The sequence below is a fragment of the Sander vitreus genome, chromosome 3 (assembly GCF_031162955.1).
Source record: "Sander vitreus isolate 19-12246 chromosome 3, sanVit1, whole genome shotgun sequence".
Taxonomy (NCBI): domain Eukaryota; kingdom Metazoa; phylum Chordata; class Actinopteri; order Perciformes; family Percidae; genus Sander; species Sander vitreus.
The window spans coordinates 34,376,540-34,398,940 of NC_135857.1; the positions used below are offsets into that span (position 1 = coordinate 34,376,540).

The window sequence follows — 22,401 nt, forward strand, 5'->3', positions numbered from 1 at the left end:
CAAAAACAGTACTTACCCTTTAAATAAACTAAAACTGAAAGCTGGAAATGACTGGGACAAGAAACATTAAAAACTGAGATTCAAACCTAACATCATTTGGTTTTGTCCTGTGGTAGAATTACAGGCATTGATGCCCAGTGTCCTGCTTCCAGAGAAATATTATGCTAATTACGGCTAAATAAACCACAACTCACCATCGAAACACAGTCTCATCTTTAGCTGCCGACACACATCATCAACATTTTAAATATTTTTTTAAGGTTTGCAACACATGAATCTCATGTGGCTCAAACAGCGAATATTTGGAGAAGTTTGCATCCAGTGTGAAAATGTCCCTTTATGAGGTTTTTTAACATTAATATGAGTCCCCCCAGCCTGCCTATGGCCCCCCAGTGGCTAGAAATGGTGATAGGTGTAAACCAAGCCCTGGGTATCCTGCTCTGCCTTTGAGAAAATGAAAGCTCAGATGGGCCGATCTGGAATCTTCCCTTTATGACGTCATAAGGGGAAAGGTTACCTCCCCTTTCTCTGCTTTGCCCGCCCAGAGAATTTGGCCCCCCCATGAGAAAGAGAGAGACATCATGGCTTTCAAACAAGCACGCATGGCAGTTGGTCAAGGCCACACCCCCACCCTCCACCTTGCCCGCCCCCCCCCCTCTCCTCCTCAATAGCATTTAAAGCTACAGACACAGAAATGTCTCATCCTAAGGAAAGCTCATTGTGGGACTGGCTCTAGTGGCTGGAATTCTGCACCAAGGCTGAATTTTGGGAAAGAGACTTCAGATACAGTATTAGGGGTCCACTAAGGTCTATATAAAAGAGACTTCAGATATAGTATTAGTGGACCACTAAGGTCTATATAAAAGAGACTTCAGATACAGTATTAGGGGACCACTAAGGTCTATATAAAAGAGACTTCAGATACAGTATTAGGGGACCACTAAGGTCTATATAAAAGCATCCAAAGAGCACCATGTCATGGGACCTTTAATCCAAACCAGTTAGATGTGGCCAACGTGGATCTGTCATTTTGTCTTTTAGTGAAAAAGCATGGTAGTTGTTTTGTTGTGTTTTTTTTTTTGTTGGTTAAATTACTAATTTCAAAAGCTAAGGCCTCTGACACACCAACCCGACAGCCGACCGTCAGTCGGACTGACTGCCTCCCCGAGTTGGTCAAAAAAGTGCCTCAGAACACACCGCAGCGACGCCGACTTGAGCGTACCTTCTGCGCATGCGCAAGACGTAATACGTCTCCATAACAGCAGGCGGCGGTAATCTGTATGGTCGCCCAAAAAATGAAAACCGGCAGCCGAATCTGGTCTGGCTGCTCCTGGATTTTACCTATCAATAGGCCGTGCATTTGCTGAATCTGTCTTCATTTCAGATCAACAAAGGTCAGTTAGGTCGTCAGATTTTGAGCGGCTGTTGCACGCTAACATACCATAAGTGCACTGATTTGCTAGTCAAGGGCTAGAACTCCACCAATCAGATTGGTCATTGAGTCCAACTGCCCGCCCTCCGACCCAGCAAGTCAGGTCGGCCAAAATTAAAGCCTGACGGCTCCTCAGACTGACGACGGCACGGAAAACACCGAACAGACTCGAGTCACCGACCTCGCCAGACTGTCCGACGGCCGATTATCGGGTTGGTGTGTCAGCGCCATAAGGATGAACTCTTAACCTTTCAAAGAAAACTAAACCAGTGATGGGAGTCATTTTTCAGCTGTTTCCAATACAAATCAACGTATTTTTTTTTCTTGATTCTGACGCAGTAATCTGCCTCTTTTTGAGAGATACTGACACCCAATTCTTGGCAAAATATGTTTGTGTTTTAAGAAAGAAACTTAAAGGTTAAATTATGTGACTTTTTTGATATTGCAACCCCTAAAACATGGATGGCAGTTAAACAATACGCAGCCTGAGTTTAAGGAGTTCATTTTGAATGAATAATGATGGAAACGACCCATGCAAAAACAGATTGCGGATGTCTTATTATCCTGCTTTTTCATCCTGCATTCCCTGCAGATTTCTGTGATGTTTGAGCGTCCGGCACTGAAATGTGAATGAAACCGTTACACGTCGAGTTGCCAACCTCCGTTCCGTACAGATAGATGAAAAAGTGCTGTTCAAACTCTGTCCATGGGCGTCTCTGGGTGGTCTTCAGGTAGGCGGCGGCCCGTTGACGTACCTCAGTGCCAGGTGGAAGCTACGAGGCATCCTGCCGCTGCGCTGACACGGCGGCTCCAGGACGGCCCAGATCAGACAGGCCAGGAAAGCCAGCGCAGCGGCCAGGAGGAGGCAGAGGAGGGCTGGGGAGAGCAGGGAGGACGGGACCCTGCTGCTGGACGTCTCACTGTGGAGGAGGGAGAGGTGGAGGTGTTAAAGGAGAAATCAGGCCGATTTTGACCATTTCCTGCAACAACTGAATTCCCACGGGACTAGAGCTAGCCTTCAGTAACGCTATTACTGTGCAAGCCACAGGCAGCATTTGGACAGTTTCATGTAGTGACATAGTCACTGATATGGTCATAACCACTACAGTGCTCAATTACCTATTTATGAGGGGGAAATAAACTTCCACCAACTCTTTTCTCACCTTTGTTCGGAGAGAAGACGCTCAGCTTCCTCCTCTTCTGCCTGAAAACAGAGAGCTCCTGTTAACCCACGGTGCTTTCAGGCAACATTTCTTACTATCACATTAACACCTTTTAAAGGGTACCTACCGTTTTTTTCCTCCTCTGTTTCTTATGTTTTTGTGTCTAAGTGACCGATGGGAACAACAATCTCTGACATTGGTCCAGTATTAAGAGAGATCGCTTCAGTCGGCAGCAGAGAAACAAGCTACAATGTTAGTCAATAGGACAATTGTCCAGCTGGTATTTACCTTCACAAAAGGGCTTGTTTTGCTGCTGACAGACTCAGATTATTATTCTAAGTGTCTGACAACATTATGGAAAGGATCCCTTCAGAGATAGACCTTTAAAACCTCTTTGAGACCTTTCTGTTTAACCAGAAACAGCTCTGAGGTCGCTAGCTCTAAACCCACCAGACTCCATTTAAAAAAGCAATACTTTTATCGTGTATAGAGCCAACATATATCACATATAAATCAGTAAACTATGTGTTCATTTCAACCCAAACTAGAGTTGTGATGGTTAGAAAAGTGGAAAGACGACCGAAAACGGCTTTTCATACTTTTATTTTGTTTCCGTCCACTTTGAATGAAGTGTATTTTACGATGCTTAAATTACTCTTTATTTACATGGAGTCTGGTGGGTTTAGCAAACGTGATTTCGCAGATGGTCTTATGTTTAAAATGTTGACAACAAGTTCATGGTAGACGGGGTTGAAGCCCAGGTCATATGATATTTATCATCCAAAAACCCTCTTCAGCTCACCTGAAGACTCAATGGATATACGTGCTTCATCCAATCAGACGAGGCTTTGAGGTCATGCGACGGTGAAGGCGAGGGGGCGGGAAAAGGAAACGCGTTGATGTGGCTTCCATCCAGCTGACACTGTAACAAAGAACAGTTAAATACAGTCTGTAATAACACTTGAATAGCAATCATTAGCAGGTTTAACCATCGTGTTGTCCTCCAGGGTCAAAACGTTTTTCACATTTTCTCAATGCTTTTTTTCACCATTTTTGACGGGGGGGTTTTTAACGTTGTCGCTTTTTAAAACATGGTTAGCGCCTTGTTTGTTTGATGCTTTTTTCAAAGCTTTATTCTGCCGTTTTCTAGGCTTTCAATACCTTTAGTCGCTTTTTTCAATGTTTTTGGCGTTTTTATGTCGTTGCCGTTCTAAACTCTGGATTCATGAGGACTATGCATACCTGCAAACTCTGAAGGGATATATATATATATTATATATATATATATATATAGCACAAAATGACAGTCGGCGACATTTAAAGGACGGCTTGTTTATTGCTAAGGCCATAGGGTTAAAATGAAATGATTGATTAAAAATGTAATAATAACTTATTTCACCAGTAAACGCCTGTTAAACGACAAAAACAACCACTAGATGGGAAAAAGGTATTTTACAATAACTTTGAATGCACCACGAGGCTGGCGAGGTCCAAGTGAACGCAACATCTGTGTTGTTTTTCCAACAACAGCAGCTCCGCACTGTCGTTCGTTCCTCTACAGTGAACTACAGACAAACTTTAACCAAGGGGGTCAGCTTCTCCTCGGACCGCGAACCTCCTACGGCGCCATTCTGATGCTAACAAGCCATCACCTCCCGTTAGCACCCCATTGACTCCCATTCATTCTGATGTCACTTTGACAGAGAATACCTTTACATCTGAAGCGTTTAAAGACTCTATTTGTCCGTTGTTTATTTCTAAAGAAACACGACAACGTATAAAAGGCTCCATTACCTTGTAGCTCACGTTATGGCTCCGTAGCAGACGTTTTTATAACAATAGGCTAACGATTGGGTCATAACCACGAGACTTCCTGTCTCATAGTAGAGGAGTTACCGTATAGTACAGGAGAAGCTCTCAGGCAGTTTGGACTTCCATCAGCTGTTTAAGTGTAATGACTAATGTTAACTATCATTTTAGTGATCAATAATGAGCCTGTGTCTATGTTATCTCCTTACATATACCTACGCTCTCCGTCTCTGCTAGATTGGGAATGATTGAGATTTCTCTTGGCACAGCTACCAGAAGACTTCCAACTTTCAGACAGGTTGCTCACGTCACATCTACGTCTTCAAGCTCAGTTGGAGGCTGCTCAGTAACGCTCAGCCATCACCGGAAAAGAGCTTCTAATGTCCTTCACTGGTCTCCGTCCAGAGACACGGGACCTGTTGGTCCATTTTATATACTGTCTATGACTTTAACACCGTTTAGCTGTCAGCATTTTAACTGTGTTTACTCCAGCTGCTAGCTAACGGTAGGCTAACGTTACCTGCTGTCGAGTGTAGCGTTAACTAGCGTGACATGCGGCGATGTTTAGGTTGCCTCTAACGTCCGTTTCGGAGCATCAGAGAGAAGCGCAGGCATTTCAGTAGCACTGAAATAAGGCACCGGTGCCGTATTAGCACCAGGTCTCGGACCCCCCCCTCAAATAAAAACTCTTCAGATCAATCAAGTAGGCGGCGGTGGAGAGAGAATAAATACTGGGGGAAATCGCCGATCCTGCTTCTGATCTCTGATTTTCAATTGAAGACGAAATCATGACACTCCTAATTATTTTCACTATTAAAGCCCTCATAATGTACGATAGATGTGGTCTCACGGAAAGGGGTTAGCAAGCTTAGCTCAAGAGATGTCAACCGGCTGTGTTAAGTTCTGTTATAGCGCCATAACGTCAGTCTGAGTTTCTACGCCTCGATTAAACTCTTGATTCTCCCTTCGCTGCTCCGAAATCCGGACCTGCAGGTTGATTTCTGCTCCAGTTTGTTTCGTGCTCACTCGATAGTTTAGTCAGTAATGAACCCCCATTAAAAAGTGCCAATGCTGCTGTTACGCACAAACACACGTTCAATCAAACTCACATATTGCAAATGAGTGTGCTCAAAATCGTTCTAATTAAAACACACAGACAGACACACACACACAGACACACACACACACAGAGACACACAAAGAGACACACACACACACACACAGAGAGAGACACACACAGACACACAGAGAGAGACACACACAGACACACACACACACACATGCAGACACACACACACACAGAGACACACACAGAGACACACACACACACACACACACACATGCAGACACACACAAAGAGACACACACACACACACACACAGAGAGAGACACACACACACACACACACACACACACACACACACACACAAAGCCATCAGATCGCACTCTAAGAAACTCATCTAACTTCTTCCTCTCTGCACTCCATCGGTTTATCTCTCTTTCCTACACGGACAGTTTTCTGTAACTGATACGAAGTCAGTCAGAGGAAAAACAGATGAAGGAAGGAGGAAGAGAAGATGAAGGAGGGAAAGGAGGAAGTCTGCGGGTTCCTCTGCTGTTTTTATGGCGACAGTTAAAGTGCAGCCAGACTCGATGCATAAATCAAGACTTTATGGATCCATTCGGCGGCCCGAGGAGCGGCGGACGAGATGGAGGAAGAGAAGAATAAATAGGCTCTTTCACCCCGGTAATGAGAGAGGGAGAGAAAATGAAGGCTGAGGCCAATGAAGTCGGACGGAGAGAGTAACGTGAAGAGAGAGAGAGGCGGGCGGGGGAAAGAGATATTTACTCAGGAATCCATCTTTACAAAAAGGTGGGAAAATGAAAGTTGACGATTATGAATATTGATGGAGAGAGAGGACATCACTCTGTCTGTGTGTGTGTGTGTGTGTCTGTCTATCTTTGTGTGTCTGTGTGTGTGCGTGTGTGTGTGTGTGTCTCTGTCTGTGTGTCTGCCTGCGTGTGTGTGTGTGTGTGTGTGTGTGTGTGTGTGTATGTGTGTCTCTGTGTGTGTGTGTGTGTATAGGTTTGTGTCTGTGTGTGTGTGTGTGTGTCTGTCTATCTTTGTTTGTCTGTGTGTGTGCGTGTGTGTCTGTGTGTGTGTGTGTGTGTGTGTGTGTGTCTGCCTGCGTGTGTGTGTGTGTGTGTGTGTCTCTGTATGTGTGTCTCTGCCTGTGTCTGTGTGTGTATAGGTTTGTGTCTGTGTGTGTGTCTGCATGTCTGTGTGTGTCTGCATGTCTGTGTGCGTGCGCGCGTGTCTCTGTCTGTGTGTGTCTGCCTGCGTGTGTGTGTGTCTCTGTCTGTGTGTGTCTGCCTGTGTGTGTATAGGTTTGTGTCTGTGTGTGTGTCTGCATGTCTGTGTGCGTCGCGCGTGTCTCTGCCTGCGTGTGTGTCTCTGTCTGTGTGTGTCTGCCTGCGTGTGTGTGTGTCTCTGTCTGTGTGTGTCTGCCTGTGTGTGTATAGGTTTGTGTCTGTGTCCGTGTAAGAGAGAGCGCGAGGACGGGAGAATGTCTCAAAGTCCGGTCTGGAGTTTTTTTACACACACACACACACACACACACACACACACACACACACACACACACACACACACACACACACACACACACACAGATCATGTGACGTGCAGCACGTTAATGCTGAACTCCACCGGAAAACAAGCTCAGCATGAAGAAGACTATAAAGTCGTTTAAATTGACTTTATTTTGTTGTATTTTTAGTTCTGCACACACACACACACACACACACGCACACGGCAGCTGGGCTAAATGTAGAAGTACATACACAGTTGAACATGTTATTCAGACTGACTGACTGACTTTCTTCTTAGAAAACTATCAGTTTTTAGAAATGTCTCGTGATATATCGTCTCTAGAAGTGTTTTATTCAACTTTTGTTTTTGTTAATTGTCCCTTGGAGAACCCGTGGGGTACCACGCCCCAGTTTCATTTTGCAACATTGAGGCAGTAGAGCAAAGGTTGTAACTTCTCCCACCTCCACCTGCGCGTTGGTCTGCACAGCTTTGGAACAGGAAGTCCTCCTCTCTGGAAGGGCGTGGCTGCGCGTGACTCCCAGCCAAGCCCTCACGCGCCCGCCGTCAAAGCCGACTGGCTCTCCGTCCCGGCTGTCGGGAGTCGAGGTCGCCCACTGGTCTCCGTCGGGCCGAGTCCCGTCCCGCTGGGACGCTACTGGCGAGGCGACACTGGGGTGGGCGTGGTCAAGCCATCCCTCCAATCGCTGCAGAGGAAGATCACAACAGACAAGTTCATTTGGGAAATGAATCATTGCAATCCATCCATTTCATCTCCTGACGATCAAATTCTTATTTTGTTTTATTTTGTTACAGGGGCGTAGGTTTTGTTTGAACATTCTGGGGGGGGGGGGGAGACACATTGTAACCGGGGGTCTGGGGTAGCCTGGTCCTACCAGACTCTGGTCCTCTAGCCTGGTCCTACCAGACTCTGGTCCACTAGCCTGGTCCTACCAGACTCTGGTCCTCTAGCCTGGTCCTACCAGACTCTGGTACTCTAGCCTGGTCCTACCAGACTCTGGTCCTCTAGCCTGGTCCTACCAGACTCTGGTCCTCTAGCCTGGTCCTACCAGACTCTGGTCCATTAGCCTGGTCCTACCAGACTCTGGTCCTCTAGCCTGGTCCTACCAGACTCTGGTCCTCTAGCCTGGTCCTACCACACTCTGGTCCATTAGCCTGGTCCTATCAGACTCTGGTCCATTAGCCTGGTCCTACCAGACTCTGGTCCATTAGCCTGGTCCTACCAGATTCTGGTCCATTTCATTTGTCCAGAGAGTCTGGCCTTTGACAAGTGTTAACGTCCTTGAAGGCGGGTACTCTGTTGAAGTTTAAAACTATTGGATCTGCCAGAGCCACTCTGGCCACAACAGGTGTTCTAACCTCTAGTGGATTCATGAGGACTATGGTTAACTGCTCCTCAGATCTCTGCAGGGTAAATCCAGACAGCTAGCTAGACTATCTGTCCAATCTGAGTTTTCTGTTGCACGGCTAAAACTACTTGTGAATGTACACGTGTTCCACCAAAACAAGCTCCTTCCAGAGGCTCTTTAGCAGAGGCGCCGTGGCTCCGTCCGGCGCTTAGCGCCCACTCAACACGATTGTGATTGGATTAAAGAAATGCCAATAAACCAGAGTAGAGAGCTGTCTGACAGCGAGGTGAAGCATAGCTCAGACTATGGAGAAGTAGCTCACACAAAACATCAGAACCTATCCCTTCAACTGTCCTCATTGGAGTCTCGTGTGTCCGACTTTCCCAGCAGCTTCTGAATGCATCATCACAGTTCAGAAATGTTCTGTCGGATCAGCAGCAGTCTGAAGTGTCTGCCAAATGTCACAATGGCGCTAAACTAATTTGCATTAAAGTAGAAAGACTGCGTCTGTGTTATTGTGTAACTTTGGTGTTTTAAACGGTTAGTTCAGATTCACCAAAGTCACACAACAACACTAACTGACTGAGCGATGGAGGCAGCGGTAGAGCGGCAACTCCCGTGTCCTGCGAGATTTTAAGAGCAGGTTTTTCTCTCATCTAGGAATGCAGTGTGGACTAGCCAGACCTTCCTCCGCAGCGCTGTGGAAGGAGGTCTGGCAATGCAAGACTAATGCTGAACTAACTAACCAAAACCCAAAGATACATTCAGTTTACAGTCGTATATGTAAAGGCCCTGACACACCAACCAGACGGGCCGACCGTCGGCAGAAAAGCCAGTCGGACTGATCAGTCGGGTCCACGAGGTCCAAAAAATGCCTCAGAACACATTGAGGCGACGCCGACTTGAGCGTACGCTCTGCGCGTGCCCGAAACGTAATACGTCTCCATAGCAGCAGGCGGCGCTGCTCTGTATTATTTCCCAGAAAATGAAGAAGAAAAAACCCAGAAATGACGGAACATCTCCCCGGACCTACTTACTTCACAGAGCGCGCTGTTGTCATTCATTGTTTTCATCAGAGAGTGTTGAAAAATGAAAACCGGCAGCTGATTGGACGAACCCGTCACGTGGGTCTGGCTTCTCCGGAAATTCACAGCCAGACTGTCATGGCGTCTCGTTCAGAAGACGATCTCATATCGGACTAAAATAGTTCTCCGAAACGTGTTTCTGAAAACATTTTAAGCGAGAGAAAGCCGTGCAGTTGCTGAATCTGTCTTCATTTCAGATCAACAAAGGTCAGATTTTGAGAGGCTCATCCGCTCGCCATTTCCGGGCGAGTCCCGACTGCCGTCTCTGACTGAGCACGTCATATCGGCCGAAATGAAGGCCGACGCCTCCTCAGACTGACGACGGCACGGAAGACACCGAACAGACTCCAGTCACCGACCTCGCCAGACTGTCCGACGGCCGATTATCAGCCCGGTGTGTCTCCTCTATAACAGATAACACTGGAGCGTGTTAAAGGTCCGGCGCTGTCAGACGTGTGTGGACGCAGCTGAGGGTAAAATGGCAACGCCTTAAAATTGACTTATGTAAACTGACATAGCCAAAATCTTCTGTTTAGAAAGACTCTACAGAAAGAGAGACAGAGAGGAAGAGACAGACAGACAGAGAGAAAGAGAAAGAGAGACAGAGACAGACAGAGAAAGAGACAGACAGAGAGAAAGAGAGAGGAAGAGAAAGACAGACAGACGAGAGAAAGAGAGAGAGAAAGAGAGAGACAGACAGAAAGAGATACAGAGAGGAAGAGACAGACAGACAGACAGAGAAAGAGAAAGAGAGACAGAGAGAAAGAGAGACAGAGAGACAGACAGACCGAGAGAAAGAGAGACAGACAGACAGACAGAAAGAGATACAGAGAGAAAGAGAGACAGACAGAAAGAGAGACAGAGAGAAAGAGAGACAGACAGACAGAGACAGACAGACCGAGAGAAAGAGAGAAAGAGAGACAGAGAGAAAGAGAGACAGAGAGACAGAGACAGACAGACAGAGAGAGAGAGAGACAGACAGACAGAGAGACAGACGGAGAGAAAGAGAGAAAGAGAGACAGAGAGAAAGAGAGAGACAGAGAGACAGAGACAGACAGACAGAGAGAAAGAGAGACAGAGAGACAGACAGAGAAAACTGACTGATGTAAACTGACTTCTATTTATAAAGACTCTACAGGCAAAGTCTTTTAAAACTGCATTCAGAATTCATGCAGCGTTGAAAACCCAGACAAGGTCACGCGGTCACAGATGAATGAAGAACAGACGAGCCTCTGGACAGACAGCGCCGAGCCGAGGCTGCTGGGAGGACGTGCTGACATCACGTCCCTCCCCTACACACGACATCCAATATATGAATAAGATTGGAAGGAAAAAACACAGTAGGAAGACACTTTGATGTCTTTGTTGGGATGCTGCAGCTGGAACCAGATGCTAATTCAGTTGTACGTGCGTTTCTCTGTTTGTCTGCCGTTCCTTTTGGGCTTTGGGTTCACCAGCAGTTCAACAGTGTGTGTGGGTGTGAAACAGACGGGGGGGACCATATTCAAATGTCTGATCTCCTCTCTGTTTCTGTCTTATTTCTCTCTCTCTCTCTACAGAGTGTGTCAGCAGCAGAGGCAGACAGACAGACAGATAGAGAGAGAGACAGACTCAGACAGAGAGAGAGAGACAGAGAGAGAGACATGCAGACAGAGAGACAGACGAGAGACAGACAGACAGAGAGACAGAGACAGAGAGATGAGAGAAAGAAACAGAACAGCAGAGAGAGAGACGACAGACAAAGAAAAAGAGAGACAGAAAGAAAGAGACAGACAGACAGATAGAGAGAGAAAGCAGACGAAAGAGAGACGACAGACAGATGAAAGAGAGACAGACCCAGACGGAGAGACAGACAGACAGCGGACGAGACGAGAGACTGCAGAGAGGACGGGGAAAGACAGAGGGAGAGAGACAGAAAGAGGACATACAGAAAGAAGAAAGAGAGACAGAAGAAGAGAGAGACAGACAGAAAGAGACAGACAACGACGAAGGCAGAGTAGAGAGATAGAAACAGACAGAGAAAGAGAGACAGATGCAGAGAGAAAAAGAGAGACAGAGAAAAAGTCAGACAGACAGATAGGGAGAAAAAGAGAGCAGAGAAAGACAGAGACAGACAGAGTGAGAAAGAGAGAGAGACAGACAGAAGAGAGACAGACAGACAGATAGAAAGACAGACTCAGACAGAGAGATAGACAGACAGACAGACAGAGCAGCAGCAGAGGCAGACAGACAGACAGATAGAGAGAGACAGACTCAGACAGAGAGAGAGAGAGAGAGACAGAGAGACAGAGAGAGACAGACAGAAAGAGAGAAAGACAGAGAGAGACAGACAGAAAGAGACAGACAGACAGACGGAGAGAAAGAGAGAGAGAAAGAGAGACAGAGACAGACAGAGAGAAAGAGAGACAGACAGACAGAGAGAAAAAGAGAGACAGAGAGAAAGACACAGACAGACAGATAGAGAGAGAAAGAGAGAGAGACAGACAGAAAGAGAGACAGACAGACAGATAGAGAGAGAGACAGACTCAGACAGAGAGAGAGACAGACAGACAGACAGAAAGACAGAGAGACAGAGAGAGACAGACAGAAAGAGAGAAAGACAGAGAGAGACAGAGAGACAGACAGACAGAGAGAAAGAGACAGACAGAAAGAGAGACAGAGAGAAAGACAGAGAGACAGAGAGAGACAGACAGAAAGAGACAGACAGACAGACGGAGAGAAAGAGAGAGAGAAAGAGAGACAGAGACAGACAGAGAGAAAGAGAGACAGACAGACAGAGAGAAAAAGAGAGACAGAGAGAAAGAGACAGACAGACAGATAGAGAGAGAAAGAGAGACAGAGAGAAAGACAGAGACAGACAGAAAGAGAGAAAGAGAGAGAGACAGACAGATAGAGAGAGAGACAGACTCAGACAGAGAGAGAGACAGACAGACAGAGAGAGAGAGAGACATACAGAAAGAGAGACAGAGAGAAAGACAGAGAGAGACAGACAGAAAGAGAGAAAGAGAGAGAGACAGACAGAAAGAGACAGACAGACAGACGGAGAGAAAGAGAGAGAGAGAGAGAGACAGACAGAGAGAAAAAGAGAGACAGAGAGAGAGACAGACAGACAGACAGACAGAGAGAGAGAGAAAGAGAGACAGAGAGAAAGACAGAGAGAGACAGACAGAAAGAGAGAAAGAGAGAGAGACAGACAGATAGAGAGAGAGACAGACTCAGACAGAGAGAGAGACAGACAGACAGAGAGAGAGAGACATACAGAAAGAGAGACAGAGAGAAAGACAGAGAGACAGAGAGAGACAGACAGAAAGAGAGAAAGACAGAGAGAGACAGACAGAAAGAGACAGACAGACAGACGGAGAGAAAGAGAGAGAGAAAGAGACAGACAGACAGACAGAGAGAGAGAAAAGAGAGAGAAAGAGAGACAGAGAGAAAGACAGAGAGAGACAGACAGAAAGAGAGACAGACAGACAGACAGACAGAGAGAAAGAGACAGACAGACAGACAGACAGACAGAGAGACAGAGAGAGAGAGAAAAAGAGAAACAGACAGACAGACGGAGAGAGAGACAGGCAGACAGACGGAGAGACAGACAGACAGACAGTGGCTCTGACTTCTGAACGTGAATTATTGCTGGTTTTGTATTTTTTTTGGTATCTGTACGCATTTTGAGCTACGCTGTAACAGCAGATGTTAACATACACGGCACGTGCCGTTCTATCGCGAGAACAACATCACACGCGTGTAAACGACAAAAACACGACGGTGACCAACGTCACACGCTTAAGGAAACAATGAACGGTTGGGTTTAGGAAAAGAACATTGGGGAAGGCTTTATTAAAAAAACAAAAGAAGACAGCTGATAAACGCCACACGCGGGACGCGAACCCGGCCCTTCTGGGTGAAAGTCCTGTGTTTTACCCGTCCGTCCTTTCATACTACTCGCTACGGCGATAAGTCACATGTAAACGGCGTTGATAACCACGATAAAAAACGAGTATGTGTCTTTATGGCACGCAAAAACGGCGTAGGAATTGGCGTGTCATACATACGCCACTTAGTGAGATCAGTCTGCATTTTCAATGGACGCCGGCTCACGTTTTGGGCGTTTTGAGCGACCAGAGCGTCAATCAGAAAGTTGAAAGTAGGTCAACTTTATGGTAATGAGCTGTGAGGCGGTTCAGCGGCAAACGCCAGCAACCAGTCGGAATATAGACGTCCTTCGCGCTGGCTGATTCCGGAGAAACATACGATGTAAACTTTGGTTCCTACCGAAAGTGGAGGAGAAGCTCATCATCGCTGTTGCTGGGTTCCCTTTCGTTTATGATATGACGTTGTTTGCGTATAGGGACCAGTTAACGTTACCTGCTGGTCACATGGTCTCTAAACAGTCTGCTCACAGTGAAGTCCTGCACGTAGAGCTGGGCAATATGTTGATATTATATCGATATCGTGATATGAGACTAGATATCGTCTCAGATTTTGGATATCGTAATATCGTGATATGACATTAGTGTCTTTTCCTGGTTTTAAAGGCTGCATCACAGTAAAGTGATGTCATTGGCTGAACTTACCAGACTGTTGTAACTGTTCTATTATTTACCTTTACCCACTTGGTCATTATATCCACATTACTGATATATATACACACATCGCCCAGCCCTACTTGCACGGATCAACAGAGGTTAGAGTCTGGCGGCTGCTCGCTCTGCCTGCATTCTGCTGCGGTTCAGAGGCTAACGAGCGAGCTAACTGCTAACAGACACCGCTGCCGCCAACAACAAATACAATATCTGTCATTAGATATGTCATTTATAAAAGGTTTCTAGTGTCAATGTATTGGCTGCTCGTGCTTTTTCTTCAATCGTGTGTTGACAGCGTCCTCGACAGGGCGGCCAGAGCTGCTTTTGCAGCTCAAGTCACCAACGGTCTGTACGTGCAGTTAGTGTCTTCATTAATTCATAGGTGTGTTTTGGGCGTAACATGCAATCAACCAATCAGAGATCATCTCCCATTCCGAGGGGGCTGGGAACAGATCCAGCGGCGCTGGGCAACCCTATTGCTTTCCTAAGGATTATTATTTTTCCGTTGATAAAACTGATGCTACAGCCTAAGCCGTACATGGCGTGGGGGTGCCATTTTAAGGACTGGTCCAGATCCCTGCAAGGACCTCACACAAAAACATTCAGCCACTTCCACCACTAGGTGGCGCTATAGCAGGAGAAAAAAAGTGTGTTTGGCCTTATAACTCCCAAACCGTACATCGCACATTAAAAATACACATATCCACGCGTTCCCTGAATTAAGCTGAATCTCCCGATATAGGCCACGCCCATTTCTGCCTTTACTTTTATGCGCGAAAAATCCTGATTTATCGTAAACCTATTTTTACTAACTCCTCCTATACCGTGCGACTGATCTGCACGAAACTCGGCAGGTAGCATCTCCAGACCGACCTGACAAAATGTATCAAAAGAATTTTTATCGGATAAAAATTGCGCAAATTACGCACGAACAAATTTGTGTAGCTAGCTACGAAAACGCAAACTTTGCCATATCTCGGCCCAAATAAATGCTATCAAAGCCAAATTTTAGATTCTTGTTTGCCATGACCCTCTGGGTCTACAAAACTAATTATAAAGGGGCCACTAGGGGGCGCTACAAGTACAAAAAGTTTTTTATGAAATTTTGAGGGTACCATCTAGGGCCACTCCTGAGGCCACGCCTCCAGCAGGGTACTGATTGGTCAAAGTGGGCGTGGCTTATAGGACCCAGGTTTGGATTAACCACTTACACTAATGTGAGCAACTTCAAATTTACAGCGTAGATGTACAATGACTCATGGACCTCACATACCAAAAATTACACATATGGACCACTAGGTGGCGCTATAATGACGTCAAATGTGTTTTTGCCTATAACTCCCACGTTACATATCGCACATTAGAAAACCTTATATCCACGTGTTCCTTGAATCGAGCTGAATCTGATGACATAGGCCTCGCCCATTTCCGCTGAGTTTTTTCGCAATATCGCGCAATACCAACTTTTTTGAACTCCTCCTAGGCCATGCAACCAATCTGCACGAAACCTGGTACGTAGCATCACCACACCGACCTGACCAAAAGTTATCAAAAGAATTTTGCTACGTAAAACTATATGCAATTTACGACCAAACTAAATTCCGTAGCTAGCTACGAAATACAAACTTTAGCATATCTCGGCCAAATGAATAGGTATCGGAGCAAAAGTTGGTAGTATCGTTCGACATCTCACTCCGAGCCTCTTTACCAAATTAACGTTTTAAATGGGAAATTTGCAATGGCAATATCTCTGCCGCAGTAAATGCTATCATCACAAAACTTGACATTATTGTTCGACATGCCACTCTGCGGCTCTATACCAGATTTGGTGATGATTGGCCTTTAGGGGGCGCCATAATTGAGGTAGAAGCGCTATAGTCAACGTAGACCAGTTTTGGCCCTTTTACTCAATCAATGTTAATGGGATATTTGCAACGGCAACGTACCGCAGACCTCTTGGCTCACACCTCTTGATATTTCCCGACGTTTGCCTCCCCACCGTTACACTTTGAGTCCCGCTTTCACACGCTCCCCGGGTCATCGGGGGCGACTGGCACCTGGAGGCTTGGACCCCCGTCATAACTGCTCGCAGTTCTAGTTTCATTTGTAATCTTCTGCATGTGTGTGTGCTGCTGTGCGTCCCTGTGTGTGTAACAAGCATAGTGTGTGCGCGCTGTGCACGAGCCTAGGAGCATTTTACCAATGCTCTGTTAAAATAACAATGAAATGCTGCGTTATTGACTTTAGACCAGGTTTTTGTTAGTCAATGGTGCCATCACTTCCCTGCTGCTCCAGATAGCAATATGCCCAGAATGCACCTGAACACACCTACCTGTAAGACCAGCACGCCCAGAATGCACCTGAACACACCTCCCTGTAAGACCAGCACGCCCAGAATGCACCTGAACACACCTCCCTGTAAGACCAGCACGCCCAGAATGCACCTGAACACACCTCCCTGTAAGACCAGCACGCACCTGAACACACCTCCCTGTAAGACCAGCACGCCCAGAATACACCTGAACACACATCCCTGTAAGACCAGCACGCCCAGAATGCACCTGAACACACCTCCCTGTAAGACCAGCACGCCCAGAATGCACCTGAACACACCTCCCTGTAAGACCAGCACGCACCTGAACACACCTCCCTGTAAGACCAGCACGCACCTGAACACACCTCCCTGTAAGACCAGCACGCCCAGAATGCACCTGAACACACCTACCTGTAAGACCAGCACGCCCAGAATGCACCTGAACACACCTCCCTGTAAGACCAGCACGCCCAGAATGCACCTGAACACACCTCCCTGTAAGACCAGCACGCCCAGAATACACCTGAACACACCTCCCTGTAAGACCAGCACGCACCTGAACACACCTCCCTGTAAGACCAGCACGCCCAGAATGCACCTGAACACACCTCCCTGTGTATGGGCCACAGATGGGCGCAGGTGCGTTTGCTATTTAAACGACACGGGCGCTGGACGGGAAACTGACAACTGCGTCGGTCTTAAACTAGCAAAGACGCTTGCGTCGAGCTTCGTGCTGCGCTGCGTGCGCCGGGTGCAAGACAGGACCCTAACTAACTGAGCGATGGGAGGCAGCGGTAGAGCATCAACTCCCGTGTTCTGCGAGGTAAAATGACTGTTTTTGTCAAAGTAGTCTGGTGGCTTTGAGGAGAGCAGAGATGACGGCTTCAGTTCCCCGTTCGTAGAAGGCTGTCTGACGGCAAGGTACAGCGCCGAAAATACTCTAAATATGGCGTCCACGTGAACTGATATAGCTTGTTTTAGGTGTCTATGTGTTTAGCTGCTGCCCCCCGTCCACAGCAGGACACTGCTTAGCCTCCGTCTCAAAAACTCCAAACTGGGGGCAATAACTTCGCACACTGGGACACCTGAGAGAGCATTATGACTTACTATTTCATTTCATTTTAATCAACATGCATTTATGTTTTGACGCAAGCCCGGCAATGTCACAATAAAATACAAAGAATATCTATATTTTCTGCTTTGCTCCGCAAATGCTGTTTTTTTTTCCTGATATTTTTGGAATTAATGATGTCAACCTTGTCCTTTCCCTCCAAAAAAACATTTATTTTGTATTAGAAAACCCAAGAAGGTTGTTCAAACTCACCAACTCTGCTTCCTGGTTGGTGATGTCATTGCTGATATCCGACTGAGAGCCGAGAGAGCTGAGGTAGCTCCGCCTCTTCACGCCATCTCTGTGACACATACCTGCACACACACACACACACACACACACACACACACACACAGAGGTTAGATCTGAAAGCGGCCGAGAAGCAATGAGTCAAAGGTTTTTTTTTTCTGTCATTTTGAAAACGTTTGGTCTTTTCCTACCTGCACTGGCACTGAAATAGGACGAGTCGGCATCGTCGTGGGAGACAGAGCGTCCGATATCAACCGAGGGGTCCCACTCCAGCACCAGGTGCTCATGGGTAGGCGAGGAAGGGGAGGGAGGGTAAGATGATTGGCTGAAATCTAGAGAAGAAAAAATGCAGAAATGGTGTTTCTTTAGATACTTAAGTTAATACATAAGCTTTGTACGTTTATTTTTGATCTAATGCCTGAAATGTAATGTAGCTTTACCTTCGGGAGGGTTTGGGAATGCAGGGAGGCCCAGGTGGGCTTTATCAAGCGCTCCCTCTTCCTCTAAAAGAGTCTCTGAAGGGCAACCGGAGTCTGTAGCCTGAGACAGAATCCAGTCGTCCTCAAACACCTGGAGGGACAGTTAATATCATTTATATCTCACTTTGTTTGCACCAAAGGGATGCCTTCACAAAGATAAAATAATAATAATTAGGTATTTTCCTCATATCGTGCAGCCCTAGTCCCCCCCCCAATAGACCATATGTTATATACGTAAAACAGAAGTATTAGAAACTAAGTAAAGGGCTGTAACGTGAACAGTCTATACTGCGATGGAACGATAAAGTACGAGCACATAGAAACAGGTTGAGACACAAACAGGTTAGACATAATTAAAAGCCAGATAATGAGGAGGAGGAGGAGGTCAAGAAGGATGAAGAGGAGGAGGGGGAAAAGAGGAAGAGAAAGAGGAGGAAGACGAGAATAAAGAGAAGAAGAACAAATGAACATTAAATGCAAAACAAGATGTCGGGCAGAGGCAAACTGACGTACAGTGGAGGAGGAAGTATTTAGTGTTTTAAAATACTCTACAGGTTAAAGTCCTGCATTCATGTGTGTGTGTGTGTGTGTGTGTGTGTGTGTGTGTGTGTGTGTGTGTGTGTGTAGGTGTGTGTGTGTATATAGGTGTGTGTGTGTGTGTGTAGGTGTGTGTGTGTGTGTGTGTGTGTGTGTGTGTGTGTGTGTGTAGGTGTGTGTGTGTGTGTGTAGGTGTGTGTGTGTATGTGTGTGTGTGTGTGTGTGTGTGTGTGTAGATATGTGTGTGTGTGTGTGTGTGTGTGTGTAGATATGTGTGTGTGTGTGTGTGTGTGTAGGTGTGTGTGTGTAGGTGTGTGTGTGTGTGTAGATATGTGTGTGTGTGTGTGTGTGTGTGTGTGTGTGTGTGTGTGTGTGTGTGTGTGTGTGTGTGTGTGTGTGTGTGTGTGTGTGTGTGTAGATATGTATGTATGTGTGTGTGTGTGTGTGTGTGTGTGTGTGTGTGTGTGTGTGTGTGTGTGTGTGTGTGTGTAGATATGTGTGTGTGTGTGTGTGTGTGTAGGGGGGTGTGTGTGTGTGTGTGTGTGTGTGTGTGTGTGTGTAGATATGTATGTGTGTGTGTGTGTGTGTGTGTAGGTATGTGTGCGTTTGTGTGTCTGTGTATTTGTGTGTGTGTGTCTGTATGTGCGTGCGTGCGTGTGTGTGTGTGTTAAGTACTTTTGTCAGAATGTACTTTTGGTACAAAAAGGTAAAAGTACTCATTATGCAGATAAAATGTCTCCCGTCAGTGTTTCATTATTTTCTTTTATATCACTGCAACAAATATTCCTGAGCATGAATGTGTAAGCAGAATTTTAATGGTGTCATTGTTATGATTTCCTGCTGTTGGGTACTTCATTCTCTGCGTCACATTTTATAAGACCATCGTATATTATGTATGTACGTATAACATTTGAATCCATAAGAATAATTTGGAAAGTCAAGTACAACATCAGACATAATACATGTTTTCAGGCATGTTCGAAACGTTCTCCGATTCATGTTATGCAAAGCTGAGGCTCATCATTTTGCACAATGACATCATCGTGATAAAAGACCAGGGTGATTTGTGCAGGAGGAGGAGGAGGAGGAGGAGGAGGAGGAGGGGGGAAGCCAAGGTGCTTACACAGAGCTCCTCCACAACACGACCTCTGCTTCCATTAAATGGAATCATAAACAGAATCAACGGCGCTTTGCAACTAACCACATTTTTTACATTTCGGCTGCTGTTACGCGCTCCCCGCCCCGCTCTCTTTTTCCTCTCGGTTCATCTCAGGTGAATAAACTGATTTCTGATTGAGGGTGGCCCCGCCCCTGGATATACAGTCAGGTCCATAAATATTGGGACATCGACACAATTCTAATCTTTTTGGCTCTATACACCACCACAATGGAGTTGAAATGAAACGAACAAGATGTGCTTTAACTGCAGACTTTCAGCTTTAATTTGAGGGTATTTACATCCAAATCAGGTGAACGGTGTAGGAATTACAACAGTTTGTATATGTGCCTCCCACTTTTTAAGGGACCAAAAGTAATGGGACAATTGGCTGCTCAGCTGTTCCATGGCCAGGTGTGTGTTATTCCCTCATTATCTCATTTACAAGGAGCAGATAAAAGGTCCAGAGTTCATTTCAAGTGTGCTATTTGCATTTGGAATCTGTTGCTGTCAACTCTCAATATGAGATCCAAAGAGCTGTCACTATCAGTGAAGCAAGCCATCATTAGGCTGACAAATCTAAACAAACCCATCAGAGAGATAGCAAAAAACATTAGGTGTGGCCAAATCAACTGTTTGGATCATTCTTAAAAAGAAAGAACGCACCGGTGAGCTCAGCAACACCAAAAGACCCGGAAGACCACGGAAAACAACTGTGGTGGATGACCGAAGAATACTTTCCTGGTGAAGAAAAACACCATCACAACAGTTGGCCAGATCAAGAACACTCTCCAGGAGGTAGGTGTATGTGTGTCAAAGTCAACAATCAAGAGAAGACTTCACCAGAGTGAATACAGAGGGTTCACTACAAGATGTAAAACCATTGGTGAGCCTCAAAAACAGGAAGGCCAGATTAGAGTTTGCCAAACAACATCTAAAAAGCCTTCACATTTCTGGAACAACATCCTATGGACAGATGAGACAAAGATCAACTTGTACCAGAGTGATGGGAAGAGAAGAGTATGGAGAAGGAAAGGAACTGCTCATGATCCAAAGCATACCACCTCATCAGTGAAGTATGGTGGTGGTAGTGTCATGGCGTGGGCATGTATGGCTGCCAATGGAACTGCTTCTCTTGTATTTATTGATGATGTGACTGCTGACAAAAGCAGCAGGATGAATTCTGAAGTGTTTCGGGCAATATTATCTGCTCATATTCAGCCAAATGCTTCAGAACTCATTGGACGGCGCTTCACAGTGCAGATGGACAATGACCCGAAGCATACTGCGAAAGCAACCAAAGAGTTTTTTAAGGGAAAGAAGTGGAATGTTATGCAATGGCCAAGTCAGTCACCTGACCTGAATCTGATTGAGCATGCATTTCACTTGCTGACGACAAAACTGAAGGGAAAATGCCCCAAGAACAAGCAGGAACTGAAGACAGTTGCAGTAGAGGCCTGGCAGAGCATCACCAGGGATGAAACCCAGCGTCTGGTGATGTCTATGCCTTCCAGACTTCAGGCTGGAATTGAATGCAAAGGATTTGCAACCAAGTATTAAAAAGTGAAAGTTTGATTTATGATTGTTAATCTGTCCCATTACTTTTGGTCCCTTAAAAAGTGGGAGGCACATATACAAACTGTTGTAATTCCTACACCGTTCACCTGATTTGGATGTAAATACCCTCAAATTAAAGCTGAAAGTCTGCAGTTAAAGCACATCTTGTTCGTTTCATTTCAACTCCATTGTGGTGGTGTATAGAGCCAAAAAGATTAGAATTGTGTCGATGTCCCAATATTTATGGACCTGACTGTAAGAGGCTGGGAGACAGGAATGTCTCTCTGAGGCCCCCGTTTACACGTACATGGTTAGTTTGAGAAACGGAGACATTTCCCTTCGTTTGTGCCCTTCGTTTACACGCCAACGGAGAAGTCGCATCAGAAAACCAGTCTTTCTAAAACCTCCGGCCAGAGTGGAGATTTGGGAAAACTTGACAAACGGAGGTTGAACCATAGAGAGTATATAAAATGGACCACCAGGTCCCGTGTCTCTGGACGGAGACCAGTGAAGGACATTAGAAGCTCTTTCCCGGTGATGGCTGAGCGTTACTGAGCAGCCTCCAACTGAGCTTGAAGACGTAGATGTGACGTGAGCAACCTGTCTGAAAGTTGGAAGTCTTCTGGTAGCTGTGCCAAGAGAAATCTCAATCATTCCCAATCTAGCAGAGACGGAGAGCGTAGGTATATGTAAGGAGATAACATAGACACAGGCTCATTATTGATCACTAAAATGATAGTTAACATTAGTCATTACACTTAAACAGCTGATGGAAGTCCAAACTGCCTGAGAGCTTCTCCTGTACTATACGGTAACTCCTCTACTATGAGACAGGAAGTCTCGTGGTTATGACCCAATCGTTAGCCTATTGTTATGAAAACGTCTGCTACGGAGCCATAACGTGAGCTACAAGGTAATGGAGCCTTTTATACGTTGTCGTGTTTCTTTAGAAATAAACAACGGACA

General features: G+C 45.9%; 1 protein-coding gene across 5 annotated transcripts in view; it reads right to left on the reverse strand.

Annotated features, from left to right (window-relative positions):
- Positions 1-665: 665 nt before the first annotated feature.
- Positions 666-22,401, reverse strand: part of LOC144515900 (nesprin-2) — a 58,226-nt gene continuing 36,490 nt past the window's right edge. For 4 of the 5 annotated variants that reach the window (XM_078247098.1, XM_078247096.1, XM_078247097.1 and 1 more), the window contains 7 exons: positions 18,147-18,276; positions 17,898-18,038; positions 17,671-17,771; positions 7,459-7,701; positions 3,398-3,517; positions 2,596-2,636; positions 666-2,352 (listed from right to left, as the gene is read on the reverse strand). In XM_078247098.1, coding sequence (XP_078103224.1) covers positions 2,160-2,352; positions 2,596-2,636; positions 3,398-3,517; positions 7,459-7,701; positions 17,671-17,771; positions 17,898-18,038; positions 18,147-18,276 — 969 coding nt within the window. In that variant the 3' untranslated portion in view covers positions 666-2,159. The remainder of the gene's footprint in view (positions 2,353-2,595; positions 2,637-3,397; positions 3,518-7,458; positions 7,702-17,670; positions 17,772-17,897; positions 18,039-18,146; positions 18,277-22,401) is intronic. The other variant, XM_078247099.1, reaches the window with a different exon arrangement.